The sequence below is a fragment of the Lissotriton helveticus genome, chromosome 11, assembly GCF_964261635.1.
Source record: "Lissotriton helveticus chromosome 11, aLisHel1.1, whole genome shotgun sequence".
NCBI lineage: Eukaryota > Metazoa > Chordata > Amphibia > Caudata > Salamandridae > Lissotriton > Lissotriton helveticus.
The window spans coordinates 232,889,059-232,904,402 of NC_136072.1; the positions used below are offsets into that span (position 1 = coordinate 232,889,059).

Consider the following 15,344-nt stretch of genomic DNA (forward strand, 5'->3'; position numbering starts at 1 on the left):
TGTATCCAATAATATACACAGGCACACACTGATGCATACGCTGACACACCGAGGCATACACCAATGCAGACACTGACACAGCCAGGCAGACACCACCAGGCAATGACACAGCCAGCCAGCCATTAATGCATTCAATAATACACCCAAACACACACTAATGCATAAACTAAGACAGCCAGGCAAACACTTATCCATGCACTAACACACTCAGCCACACACTAATGCATATTCTCACACACCTTGCCAGACACTGATGTAAACACTGACACAGCGAGGCAAACACTAATGCAAACACTAACACACCCAGGCACACACTCATGCATAGACTGACACAACCAGGCACGCACCAGTGGAGACACTGATAAACCCAGACATACAGTGTGAAGACACTGATACATACAGTGATCCAATATCACAACCAGGCACACACTGACATACACCGATGCATAGACTGACACATCCAGGCATACAGCAATGCAGACACTCACACACCCAGCCAAACATTAATTCATCCACTTACGCCCCTAGGCATACACTTATGCATATACTGACACACCCACTCATAATTCAATACAATCACTCTGACACATTAGAAACAGAGAGTAAGCTCTTTGTTTGACCAGATAGTGGTTCTAACAAGAACTATTTTTTTCTAAAAGGGTTTAACAGTTTTTTGATTTTAAAAAAATGTTTTCAACAAAAAATGAACAGGGAAGTAAAAAAGGGTAAGGATGGGGAAATGTAAAGATGCAACTGGCATCGGCTTTTCAAAAACATTATGTAGTCGCCGGCTGCAAAAAAACAACAAAAAGAACCCTACCAGCGATACCTCTTCACTGTATCCAAGAATGGACCCACAGAAGAAATTTTTCCAGCGACAGCCATGTGGAGTTTTGTGCAGTGAATAACCATGTAACTCAGTTCTTTGTAGACAGCTGGTATTGTAATGACTGTAGCTGATGATGGTTCTCCCAAGGATGCTGTAGAGGTCAAATGTCCTGCTACACCTGCTTTCTCCTATATCATCCAGTTGTAGACCTTGTTGTGAATTGTTTCTAGGTGCTTCCCCATGGAACTTGTCCCATGTAAATACTTTTTTGCAGTGCCTCTGGATAACTCTTGCCACAAATATTACACTGCACATATTTTTCTGATACCTTCTTTTCCCCAGAAGGTATAGTATAGTGCTTCCACACATCACTTTCTTTTCTACGAGGTGGTGTGTCTTCCTCCTTACCTTGTTTCTTCATTTACGGTGGGAGCGCACGCCGGTCCAGGATTCTGACAGCATTTTCTTGATGATGCCCGTTTCGTGACATATAATCTTGCTGCCAACTTTTGTTATCCATCTCTGAACTTTGTAGCCACGGTGGTAAAGGGTATTTTCGCCCACACTTCTGTTTGTACTTCTACATTGAGTTTAAACAGTAAAGAACATATGTGCACAGTGCAGCACTATCACTTCACACTTTGGTTATGAGGCAGGAATTTAATATATTCAGGTTCCATTTCTTCCTGACATCGATTCAGTGCATCCCTTGAAAAAACAGATTGAATCTATGTTATGGCTACCTTGTTCTGCTCCCTCCATTCTTTGTTTTTATTGGTTACTTATCTGGAAAACTATCAGAGTGTGCCCTGAAGAAGGTGGGTGGTCGGCTGATCGCCGGCACCAAAATGTGCATCTACACCAGCGCTAGAGCCACTGGGACACCAATCAAAGATTATAACATGTATAAGGATAATCTATATGTAAAAAGAAAAACAGACAATTTATACGATATGTATTAATAAAACAGGTGAGTTATTAATATAGTTTTGGAATCGATCATTCTTGTTAGAATGTCTTTATGACCCCTTTTGGGTGGATTGTTGAGGATGTTCCATGCTATGGCTCTACACATGTTTTTATAGTATGAATGATTGAGTGCATGGATTTGGTATGAGTGGCATGTGTGAATTTTGAGTGACTGTGAGATATGTATTCTAAATGGTGGGAGGTTTAGGATTTTTTTTAATTACATGGTTTATGCGATGCACAGCTATCGCAATGAGTGCAATTGAAGTAAATTGACACTGAAAGAAGTCGATCGTCTCTAAAACATCGCCAAACAGTTCTTCCGCCTCAATCTCGGAGGATACTGAGGAATATCGTTGTGCCATGTAGATGTTTACCTCAGAGAAATGTGCGCATGTTGTATTGGCTGCATATGAGTAAAACTACCAGTCAAAGAAAAGTCGATATGCCAAACCAATAAAGTCATACAAACATTTTCCAAAGATTACATTGAATATGATTGGTTGCTCGGTACCTTTGATCATCGATAGTGGTGCATCGATAAATGCTTGAAGAGGAATACAATGAAGTATTTCCAGTGCCACGACTTGCACCATCGAAAACCAAAGTATACACATGGACTGCATCGACACCCATAAAAAGTAATGGTTAGTTTGTGGCGACAATGAAACAAAATTAACTTGCAAGCACTCATCCATGTCCTTCAAGGTACAGTGTTAAGTGCCTGTCTGCTTAGTTGCAGTACAGCTGCTGATATGGGACTGATATTGGTGAACTACGATATGAATGTTTATCAGTAAATAGCAAGTCAAACCCCTTTGTTGTTTAATGGTTAGGGAAAACACAAGACTATGAAAGTAAAGTTGCATATTAATGACGAGGTCTGTCCTTTTGCTCAGAGACCTAGATTAATTGCTTTCCATTTACAAGATGCTGTTAAAAAAGAACTTGAATCATTGCTTAAGCAGGACATTATTGAGCTTTCGATTGGTCTTACACAATGTGTTTCTGCCATAGTGGTAGTGCTTAAAAAGGACATTGATGAAGCTGTACACATATGCGTTGACATGCGTCAAGCAAATAAAGTAACTGAATGAGAATGATATCCAAGTCCACACATTGCGGACATAATAACACAACTGAATGGTGCAAAGGTCTTGTCTTGATTTAAATAAAGGTTATCATCATTAATGGACACCCTCCTGTAGGTGCTCATGATATTCTCACACTCAGTTTTGCATGATATTTGAATGTCTGATTATTGCATGCTCTCTTTCAGAGCCCTAATATAGTACCAATACTAGGGTGACAAAAACATCTCATATGTAGGCAGGACGCTGTTCACGAGTACTATGTAAATGGTCTAGAATATTAAGAATAACAATACCCACAGGATATATGTTTTTTCTAGGAAAACCTATATGATTGTTGCTTTTCTCACGAAGGTGGCATTTCAGCTGCAAGAAAACTGATTTTCTTGTTAAGTAATGTTAGTAATATTGATAACCATTTGCTTGTGATTTCAGGACAGAGTCACAATTACGCTCCTCCTCACTTCACTCCATCCCCCGGTTGCCGGTGTAACTGCCAATAGGCCCTATTGCCAAATTAATCCTTTACCCTATTGAATAGGTTAAAGGATTAATTTGATTGCAAAAGTTATGGACCATTAAAGAATTAAGATCTAAGGTGGAACAAATAATACTCAAATTTAAAACAAAATTCCCAAATTCCCTATTCAAGCGTGCTACAGAGTGACACATTATCAGACGTTGTAGCCCTTTAGAATTAATGGAAGCAGAAATGACGTTCGAGTTAACATGACAAGAGTACAAGTAGAGATATTGAACTACGATTTACAATGCGAGTGTTGGAAAATTCTTGCATAGTGCATCCAACTAATGAGGGCACATTCTGGGGGAGTGCGAAAGTTGTTGTTACATACTCTCCCTGCTTTAGGGACTGCATTGGACAATAAATGTAAATACATTTCTGGGTGGTATCTCTAAAATCGATCTAGTGCAGACGTACTCTCCTTTCACGTTAAAGTTTGATCAGAGACAAGACAACACAGGATGCAAAAAAAACAACAGGCTTTTACCTTCTCTTACATTTTAAATGACCAAATGCCGTTGTGAAAAACAGCAAATGCTAGCAGTCATCGATAACATATGAAAGGGTAGAGATGCCTTCAAGGGAATTCGTTTAAGAAGATATTTATGACTTTCAATGTGATTTGTTTAAGAATCAATTAATAATCCTCATCAGAATTCAATTCGACAGAATCCAATTTAAATCAAACAAACATAACTACATGTATAACAAACATAAACACAAGCCAGGTGTATAGAAAAAGAAATTTATCAAAATTTTTTTTTAAAACAATTCATCTGATATACAGAAAATAATATAGGACTGCAGGTTGACACTTAGTATATGTACAAACAACTCAACAGAACCTATAAACGCCTATCCCAAAAGCATAGTGAAAAAACAAACAGGATGAAGCGGAGGTCGACGTTTCGGTCTCCTACAGAATACTTGATGAGACCATCTTCAGGACTGATGATACTTTAAATCTGTATATTACAAATTGTAATAGCGAGTATTGTGACTGTTGTAAATTGAATTTCAACAACAGGGACACATCACGTAATTTAGTGGTGGACAAGGGTGCTCGAAAAAAATTTTGGGGCATATCAACCAGTCTTTAGTATTGGTAAGCCACAAGAATACAGAGTACCGCTTTCACTCGGTACGTCAGTCAGGCAGTAATTCGGCCGAATAGATCAAACAAAGAGGATCTGACGTTGCCTAGCATCAACTTCAAAAAACTTCCGTCAATACGATAGCGTACTACCGGAGGTCCACAAGGCGGGGGTCCTGTTACTATCAAATAGGCGGCCTATTTGATAGTAACAGGACCCCCGCCTACGTACGCTATCGTATTGACGGAAGTTTTTTGAAGTTGATGCTAGGCAACGTCAGATCCTCTTTGTTTGATCTATTCGGCCGAATTACTGCCTGACTGACGTACCGAGTGAAAGCGGTACTCTGTATTCTTGTGGCTTACCAATACTAAAGACTGGTTGATATGCCCAAATTTTTTTTTTGACCACCCTTGTCCACCACTAAATGACGTGATGTGTCCCTGTTGTTGAAATTCAATTTACAACAGTCACAATACTCGCTATTACAATTTGTAATATACAGATTTAAAGTATCATCAGTCCTGAAGATGGTCTCATCAAGTATTCTGTAGGAGACCGAAACGTCGACCTCCGCTTCATCCTGTTTGTTTTTTCACTATGCTTTTGGGATAGGCGTTTATAGGTTCTGTTGAGTTGTTTGTACATATACTAAGTGTCAACCTGCAGTCCTATATTATTTTCTGTATATAAGATGAATTGTTTTAAAAAAAAAATTTGATACATTTCTTTTTCTATACACCTGGCTTGTGTTTATGTTTGTTATACATGTAGTTATGTTTGTTTGATTTAAATTGGATTCTGTCGAATTGAATTCTGATGAGGATTATTAATTGATTCTTAAACAAATCACATTGAAAGTCATAAATATCTTCTTAAACGAATTCCCTTGAAGGCATCTCTACCCTTTCATTTAATTACCCAAGCCCTCAAGGGTAATCTGGGTCGCTCACTTCTTGTATCAATCGATAACATATGTCACCTCCAGAGCCACCAACACTGAGGGACCAGTTGAGCCAGGGGAGGAGGGGAAACAACTGATAGAAAGGGGCCGTCCAAGTTCTGGCACCCACGATCCAGCTGTGAGGGCGGGGAGGTAGCATCAGGAGTACCAACTTCTGCCGAAGATCTCAACAGACACTGAGGGGGAGGAGAGCGGGGCTGAGAAAGCAGATCTGGCCGGGAGAGCTGAAAAAGCTGTGCTGGATCTCCACCCCCTCCATACACAGCATAGGTCTACTTGCACGCGGAAAGGCGGGGCACAAACAGGCAGCCGCAATGAGGGAAGTCGCCTTTGTTCTATAACCCTGGGGGCTCACACTGCCGCACGGTGCTCTAACTCCCACAGAGAAGGATTGCAATACAACAGCCTCCCAATCACCAGAGCCACAGGAGGAGCTTACACTTCGCTTGCAGCCTGGCCTCCCAGTGTTAGTGCAACGACGGTGAAATCTCTCCTGCAGCGCTACCACACACTGCAATACAATAACACTCTGTGGATGTGGTTAGGCATACACGTCTCCCCGAAGCATGGTATACAGTATTTCTTCTGGATAGTCAAAAAATATTTAACTTGTAGATACGAAGAAAGAATATTAAAGGCAGCGCTCTGCTCAATCGGTGTAAACTGGTAGTTCCAGCACGCAGGTAATGCAAAATTTTGCTATTTCCTGCTTCCCATAACCCGACCCCACGCAACGAGCACAAGACACTTTACCATTCACTTAGATAGACTGCACCCTTAGCAAAACACAAGTTTACAAGCATCTACCATGCAAGAGCAAAGCTAGATAACAGGTTTCCAAGTGGATGCAACTGATAAGGAAAGAACTAAATACGCGAATGTCTAAGTTTTGTTTTCTTGGCCCCTTGCAATATTTGAGAAGGGAAAACTTAGGAAGACGAATTAACACTGCCCAGAAACGGCAAGGCTATATTACCGTCAACACCTCACTCGACCACTGGTAAATATCCTGCGACTCTGATTTTCGGGAGAGCAATGACAACCAAGTTACCTCAATGGACCAACAAAAGAGAAGGAAATGGGAACACAACTCATAAAAAGGACTTGGATAACAAGCAGAAAACTAAAGCCTATGCGGACAAGAGGCAAGACACAAAGAACATCAAATTTAAGAGAGGACATCTAGTGATCGCCCAACAAACGCGCAGAATGAAGTCTGAAGCTTCATATGGTGCTGAGCCTTTCTACGTAGTGTCCGCCAAGGGACTTATAGTGACCGCACATTGTCCTGGAAATTATTTTATCAGAGACTCTTCTCACTTTCGGCCTTTGATTCATCGGTCTTCTGATCGAGATGGTAAAGCAAAGATAAAGCAAAGACTGAACCTTAAAACTCAGTGATTGGTGTTACTTCTTCATTGTCTTCGACGATCTGACACTGAAGATGACAGCTCCCAGTAACCAGATCAGGTCGAATATTTGAAGCGCTAAGAAGGTTGACTGAAGAAATGCAATTGTATATGTTTATATATGGGTATATATATGTATATATATATTCATTCTGCAAAAAAAATTGTAATTTTTCTAATTAACAGAGGGGGAGATGCAGTGCCTTGCGAGCTTTGTGACGGAACCTTTTTTGGCTCCGAACGGACTCAGTAGAGCTGTGACGTAGGTTTAGAATGTTGAGTTGCAGCTACATACACATGAATAAAGATGTGTAATACTAAGCTCTGTGTGTGGCGTAGTTATTCGCTGGTACCCAGGCTGGGGAAGACGCTACAAATGGCTTCACCCTCTCCTAGTAAAGTGGGAGAAATTACATGTTTTTTGTCCAGTGCCCATCTAAAGTGAACTCCCAAATGCCTCACAGTGCAAGAGCCTCCCATCACCCATTAAAAAGCTTAAAACAGAATGCACCCTAAAGACTAGCGATTTCTGCACAGAGGTACAAGCCACTGTCCTCTCTCAGTTACACTATGGTAACTCTATTCTCTCAGGCATTCCTTGCTCTTTTTTTAGAGCCAATGAACCTGCTGAATATATTTACTTCCTTTAAATGTCATCACTTGCCTTAACAATGTCCAGACGTTTCAGTTTCCCCTTCATTTCCCAGCCACCACTGGCAGACTTCTGACACCATTAAACCATTGTTATGGCAGCAGTACTATGTGCACCAGGTGATGAGACAGTGGGACTCTCTCCAGGTTTTTATGTTTCAATCATGCAGCAATACCATTACTGGGCACTCATATGGTTATATTACTCACCCTACACTCATATAGGTACACTGTGGACCCTGCACTCAAATAGGCTGACTCCCCCTTGCACTCGCATGGGCACAATTCTCCCCCGCACTTGCACATATACAACTCTCACTACACTCAAACAGGCAGCCATGCCACTCACCCTGTAGTCGCTCAGGCACATGACTCACCCTTCACCCACACCTAGGCCTGCACTCACACAGGTACAATCCTCACCCTGCGCTCAAACTAAAAGGCAATGTTGCCTTGATGAGGATGAAGCAGCAAGTAGGGGAAGAGCAAGAGAACATAGGCAAGGGGAAGGAAAGCAGAGGTGCTCTTTGGCAAAAGCAAATGCTTGATCTTACATGTGGCACTTGTATGAACTTCACATTCCCTTCACTCACTGCTTATACTTGGTTGGGCTTATGGGGTAAGCTGGTCTCTGATGCCTGCAGACTCCGGCAAGCAGTTGGGTAGCAGCCTGTGCGCTCTTCACCTTCTCGTTGTCAGCAAGGCCCTTCATAGCTTGGAGTGGCAGGGCTGTTGAGTGGCCCTGGCACTGACATAAAGGGCTCAGAAGCTAGATGCAGTGATGAAGACAAAGAACTACAAGTAGGGGCAGGGGACCAACAGGAGTGGGCTCTGAAGGCCAATTATGCAGTCCAGATACAGACCTTTTGGGAATCTGGAACCAGATGTCAGCTGAAAATAGGATGGCAAAGCGTGGGCCTAAAGATGACAATGTAAGGCTGTGTAGGGGCATGTGGTCTTAAACAGGAAGGCACCGGTAGGGACCAGAGGCATGCAGTGTAAGGCTCTGAACCTAGAAGTGGCAATGACCACAGGGAGCAGTCAGTGTGCAGCTCAGAAGGTAGATGTGGCAGAAGGTAGCTAAATATTGACTGCTAGCAAGGCCCTGCTCACCAGTGGCCGAGATCCCTGGCATTGCCAGTGTAGGGTACTGCATAACAGGCAAAAACTGGCCTTCACGGTGTGAGAAGAGGACTTTGCCTTGGCCCAAAGAATGGGCTAATACTGGGTAACTCTTCCATCCCACAAAGAGGAGATGTGGGTATTAATAGAGAGACAAGGCAGGTGGCTAACATCCAGGAGATGGAGAGGACTAGCTAAGAGCCCTTTAACCTAGGGCCCCTGCAGTTGACCAGCCCTATACCTCACCCTCCAAGGGGAGCATTTGACTGGCAAACTGTGCCCACAAGGGATGCAGGTGACTAACCCTCAGCACCTTGCCCTAGGGGGGACAAATGTGAGCTAATCTGGCTCATAAAGCGCCCTTGGCGGACTGCATCATAGTAACTGAGGAATGACTGAGACTAGGAGTGTGCCTGTTATTGGTAATTACTCTAAACCAAGGGACTGTAGATGACTACTACTACAAATAGCTATAGTGATAATAATAGCTATTTATATAGTGCATCCCATAAACCGAAGTGTGTGTAGTCAGTCAGATACTATAATTCTTGCTCAATTCACAGATACTCCTTTTTTAACCTCCGAAAAATGAAGGATTGGGAACCTGCGTTAGCATTCAAACCAGTAAGCTGTACTCCTTTCGTTCGTATCTAGCAGTATCCCAATGAGAATATATTTAGCGAAAGATAGACCACATACATTTTAAGTTCTGACTTTTGCCTGGCTATCTCATACACAGTCATGAGTTAAGATGCTTTTACCAATGCATCAAACAAGTCTTCATGGTCCCTTTAAATGCACTGCCACAGAATATATTACAAGCTGTCTGATATTGGCAGCCAGGTGTTATGAGGCTAAGTAGTATTTCACAGACAAATGTACTTCTGTGAAATCAAAATTAGGTTATAGATGTTTAGCTCATATAATGGTAAGTGGCAAACAATCTGAGCAAATTTGTGAGTTACATTGATTGTAAGGACACACTACAATTTAAAAACATGCAATTTAGGAATCATTTTCCAGATCTGCTAAAATGATATGAAAGTCACATTGGGACTACATAAATCTAAGGTTTTTACTTTTGAACAAAATGGCATTTGTTTAGTCTTGTGCGCTGCTATAATATACTGCTAACTGTATAGTAAATGTATATTGTAACACACCTGGGTTTTGTTGATGTTTAGGACAACAAATTATTTATACCTAACTCCAACAGAACAAGCTTCTTTCTAGGAGGAATGTGGGTATGAATTTGAGCGGAACTCTGTTCTTACCTGACTTCTTCGCAGACTTCTTGCACGGCATTCCTCCCCCTTTCATCCTCATCATCGGAGCTTTAAAAAAACATGACACAAGTAGATATAAATTCAGATGGATAGAAGGTCTTTATAGTTTAAATGTTCTCATGATCCCCTCCCATGTTCTCATGATCCCCACCTACCTTTTTCTATATCATTGTAATCTTGCCTCTCCAGATAGTTGTTGAGTTAACAACATCTACCACTATAGTCAACAATGACTTTGAATATCCTAGTCTAGGAATAGATGCTTTAACAACAGGGCAAAACTGAACATTTTGGTGCTGCCATGCTGAACTCTGGAATTCTGAATCTTTATTTCGAGAACACCAGAAACATTAGGAATCACATTAACCTGAATGACATTCTCATTCTTGAAAAAACGATTTCTAAACCAGTAATTACATACAAGAAGCTTTAGTGACAAATATGGTGAAACAATTGGAAATTACTGTATATAAGGGAAGTTAGAGAATGCAAACACAGCGGTAAAGAGATTGTGCATTAGGTTAGGTGTGTGAAGGGGCCGAGACATTTTTCCTACATACAAGTGAGGATGCAGTAGTCGACTACTTATGTGTGCACATGATGTGCCTTTTAGATATGTTGTCCAAATCTTTCTGGGAGTGGAGGAGAGTAGGAAGTTGACAGATCTTTGTAGGAGAATAGTATTCCAGATACTGGATGCATTTCCGAAGCTTTTTGTTCTGAACCACCCTTTTCTGCTCAAGTCATTATTGCCTGTATTGCTTTGACCACTGGCAATCCTGAGGTTGTCTGGAAGGTCGAATGGCATGTAACAGTTGAAAATCTTGAATGGTATGCAACAAATCTTGAATGTAGAGACAGTTGGAGTGATCCAGTCTTACTTTATCAGTCACTTGATTTGTGAAGCCCTGTACGGTACAATCTCTAAGGGTGGCAGTGGATAGTCTAGGTTTATGATACGTAGGACATTTCTTGCACCCCTGTAGGCAAGGAATGGGACTTTTATGGCAATTCTGCAATATGTACACATTAGTAAGGTAGGATGCAAAACATTGCAAGATCATGTAATTAAAAGCAGTCTGGGAAGTGTTAAGCAGGACTTGGTGGTTGATAATGTCAAAATCCGCGTAAAGTTTAAAGTAGATTAGGAGACATGCAGCCATTGTTATCGGAGGTCAATGTCCTCATTGATGAAGTGACCTACAGAGAACTGAAGTAGTTCGTTTCTGGCCAGTGTGAAGTGTGACCACTTTGGTGCATAACAGGGCGTTAAAGTAAGAATGACTACTGATTTTGTCAATCTACACCTTGAAGAGGTTGTTGATCATGCTATTGAAGTCTACGAGATGTTCTGTTGGGTAGCTTGATATGGAATTAATACAGTGCTTTATAGCTTTGACGAGAGCTTTGCTTTTAGTGGAGGTAGCTTTTATTATGTTGACTTAGGACGTTACCTTGAACTGAGTCTTGGAGCTGTGCAGAGTGTTTTCCAGACCAGAAGATCTTGGCACTGCATATAAAGCAGCTTGAACTATGATGAACAGTTCCATATGGATGCATGGGTGAACATGCTTGGTTGGAGCATACGGGTGAATATGTAAAGTTAGTTACTTGCAGCTGTTGATGGTCCTGCTATGGCAGCAAGTGCACCAGCTCCTCTTGGAAGAATCAGTGGTGTAGGTTAGAAAGAATTGAATTCCTGCATGAAGGTCTTCTGCTGTGTTTCAAGAGAGTGCCTGGGGAAGCATGGCCTGCCCATTCCAGGATAAGTGAATGATGGCAACAAATAAGGAGCACCTTAGGCAAAAGATGTTGCCTTTTATACAAGTTGAAAATATGTTGTGTTGTCTGATGTCATTTGCCTTAAAAAGATTGAGGGATAAACAGATGATGCTGGGAATAGATGATGCAAGCTACGGTGATAAAAACACAGTGTGTTGTGTGAGTGTTATATGTGTGATGAGAGAGATATGAAAGGGGCTGATGAGGCTGTGCACAGGAGATGTGTGTTTGGCAGAGGTTTGTAATCAACGTGTATGATAGCAGTTATGCTGTTGGTTCAGGTGGCAGAAGGCACATCGTGGCTTCTGAAATGTGGCGTCAGGCCACAGAAGCAGCCAATTTTTCCTGTGACCCTTCTAGGCCATAAAGTAACCAAAAAGAGACACCGCTGTTATAGATGTCCATGTAAGACACATTGGGAATGTTGGAAAAGCACAAGAGACCTGATCTCCGCAAACCAATGTGAAGTCTTTCAGCTCAATGTACAAAGACCTTTTGTGGTCGCAAATCCTGCACCTCGCATATTCAGTGTTTGCAACTGCAAGAGGACTATTTTGAATTTAAAAACCTATTTTGTAAGTCGAAAAGTATTTCCGACTCTTAAAATGGGTTCTACAGTCTAAACCCAATATCAATTAGGAAGGGTTGAAAAAGTTATGTTCCTTCCTCTTTGTAAATTGGTTAGCGATGTATCAATGGTTTGCGACTAAGAATCCAGTCATAAACCACTGAACACTACTCAACACCTCAGGAGGGCATTAATTCTCTAGGAACCCATTGCCCTTCAGGAATAGAGTTGTCAGCCTCATAAAGAGTAAGCTGTGGTCTGAAATGGGAAACTTATTTTTTAAAGCAGCACTGCTTCCCTTAAGGAACAGGGGCTGTTTTTTAAATGTATTTAAGTTGCCCATTTGTAAACGTAGGGGTGGCGGTCTGCTGTTCCTTGCAGGCCACCATCCCCGTGTTTGAATCAATAACAGGCTGTCGCAACTAGCAACCTGCATAGTTAATATTTGTTAGGTAGGTAAATTTACAACCTGTCCCCTCCCGAGATATGAGATTTTGCAAAATGGCTTTTTAGTGCGTAGGTCATACCACAAAATTAAAGGCTGGTCACAAAAGTAGGGGTGAAAGCTACAACCTATTTTAGTGATTAGTCTTTCAGTACATCAGGCCTTATGTACTTTACTTGGACGTGTTTGGGTAAGGGTGCACCTTCCCTTCCTGCAGAAACATTGACTAAGGTTTAGGACTGCTGGGTCTTGGTTTGGAGCCTACGTGGCTGGACACTAAGTTTTGTACTTTATTTTTTAAGGCTTTTATATTTGTGGCTGAATGGAGCCCAGCCCCTGGTAGGAAGGCACAAAAAGCCAAACCATACAGCTGGAACAGAATTCTTCAATGACAGGGTTGTCCGCCCCCTAATTTGTCCAGAGAATAAAAAACTATTGACATACATGCAACAAGTTAAGGCTTATAAATATCTTTCAACAGTGAACAAGCAATGCTTAGATAACATACATTAGATCCTGGTGACCCAAGCAATTTCCACCTAATTTCCTTACTTTGCTAGCTGGGCAAGCTTGTAGATACAAAATATCCTACTTCAGCTACAACAGTTTACAGAATAGAACTCTTTATTCAATGCCTGGGGTAGATGCACATCAGTGATACAATATAAATTTGCACAACAATCCATGATTTAAGAAAGCTTGTTTATTCAGGTAATGTGGATATTATTATAAAACTTTTCTGCAGCGTCTGATACCACTCATGACCGCATCCTCTTTCCTACACCTAAAGAAGCCGGATTAAGGAGTCGTTTTCTTCAATGGATTGGGTCCATCTTTCCAAAAAAAACAAATAGATCCTTATTCTATTCAGATTAAAAACCTCTCACCTACAGTGTCCTTCAGGATTTTGCCCTATCTCAGATTCTGTTCAATTTTACTTGCTGCCACTTGCATCACTTTTGCTTGAGTTTGGGTCAATATTCCGTCTATCATGTGAATTATACTGTTATATCTAAGGTTTCCACCTTACATCTTCCCTGTTTCTCTTCCTCTGCTGTTCAGCCAGGGAGAGTAGAATGTTAGTGTGAATGGTGATGTCATTGGAATGTGTGGTGTGCTGTGAGTGGGACTGTCAGTTGGATCCTGGGCTGAGCAGCAGAGAGGTCGCTCCTGGTGGGGGTGATTACATCTTTACTGGAAAACATCTAAGATCAATAAACTTGTCATCTGTAACCAGTGGTAGAAGTGGGCGGGATCGGAAGGGCACGGCGTGCCCCTACTTAAAAAAATTATTTCCGTCCGTTCCCCTACTTCTTTTTTTCAAAAAATCGTCCCGGGACGGCAAATGATAACTTTTTCCTTCAGCTTCCAGGGGCTGCTTGCACTTCTCTGTTGAACTCCAGAGGCTGCAGCAGCCCCTCCCTGAGCTCTCACAGACTGTGGGTAGGCCATTGTTCATTCCGAATGAGGCCGATTATCCCCTTTGGAATGACAATGCACCCACCCTCTCTGCCTTTAGCATATCATGTGCCAGTGAGATCAGAGTTAGTGATTACAGAGGAGCTTTCCCCAAACAGAGTACTGTGGGGAATTTGCCCATCTTGTACACAGAGTGAACTGGGCAGGCGACAGGGCAGGAGAGGCGACAGGGCAGGAGAGGCGACAGGGCAGGAGAGGCGACAGGGCAGGAGAGGCATCAGGGCAGGAAAGGCAACAGGGCAGGAAAGGCAACAGGGCAGGCGAGGCAACGGGGCAGGAGAGGCGACGGGGCAGGAGAGGCGACGGGGCAGGAGAGGCGACGGGGCAGGAGAGGCGACGGGGCAGGAGAGGCGACGGGGCAGGAGAGGCGACGGGGCGGGAGAGGTGACGGGTCAGGAGAGGTGACGGGGCAGAAGCAGTGATTAGGCATGAGCAGGAGCAGTGACCGGGCAGGAGCAGATAATGGGCAGGAGTAGTGAACAGGGCAGGAGCGGTGAACTGGGCAGGCAAAGTGAACAGGGCAGGCGAAGTGAACAGGGCAGGCGAAGTGAACAGGGCAGGCGAAGTGAACAGGGCAAAGTGAACAGGGCAGGAGAAGTGCACAGGGCAGGAGAAGTGACGGGCCAGAAGAAATGAGGGGACAAGAGAAGGGAAGGGTCAGTAGAAGGGAGGGGGCAGGGGAATTGAGAGGGCAGGGGAATTGACGAGGCAGGAGCGTTGATCGTGCATGAGCAGGAGTACTGACTGGACAGGAGCAGTGAAAGGGCAGGAGCAGTGACGGGGCACGAAAAGTGATGGGGCAGGAGAAGTGACAGGCCAGGAGATGTGATGAAGCAGGAGATGTGACGGGGCAGGAGACGTGACGGGGCAGGGGAAGTGACTGGCAGTAGAAGTGATTAGGCATGAGCAGGAGCAGTGAATTGGCAGGAGCATATAACGGGCAGGAGCAGATAACGGGTAGGAGTAGTGAACGGGCAGGCGAAGTGAACAGGGCAGGCAAAGTGAACAGGGCAGGCAAAGTGAACAGGGCAGGCAAAGTGAACAGGGCAGGCAAAGTGAACAGGGCAGGCAAAGTGAACAGGGCAGGTAAAGTGAACAGGGCAGGTAAAGTGAACAGGGCAGGCAAAGTGAC

At 42.9% G+C, this 15,344-nt stretch overlaps 1 protein-coding gene across 2 annotated transcripts in view; it reads right to left on the reverse strand.

Annotated features, from left to right (window-relative positions):
• The window catches only part of LOC144792790 (von Willebrand factor A domain-containing protein 5A-like), a 305,281-nt gene that overhangs the window by 83,424 nt on the left and 206,513 nt on the right, over positions 1-15,344 (reverse strand). For both annotated transcript variants that reach the window (XM_078667987.1, XM_078667986.1), the window contains one exon: positions 9,927-9,986. In XM_078667987.1, the coding sequence (XP_078524113.1) occupies positions 9,927-9,986 (60 nt within the window). The remainder of the gene's footprint in view (positions 1-9,926; positions 9,987-15,344) is intronic.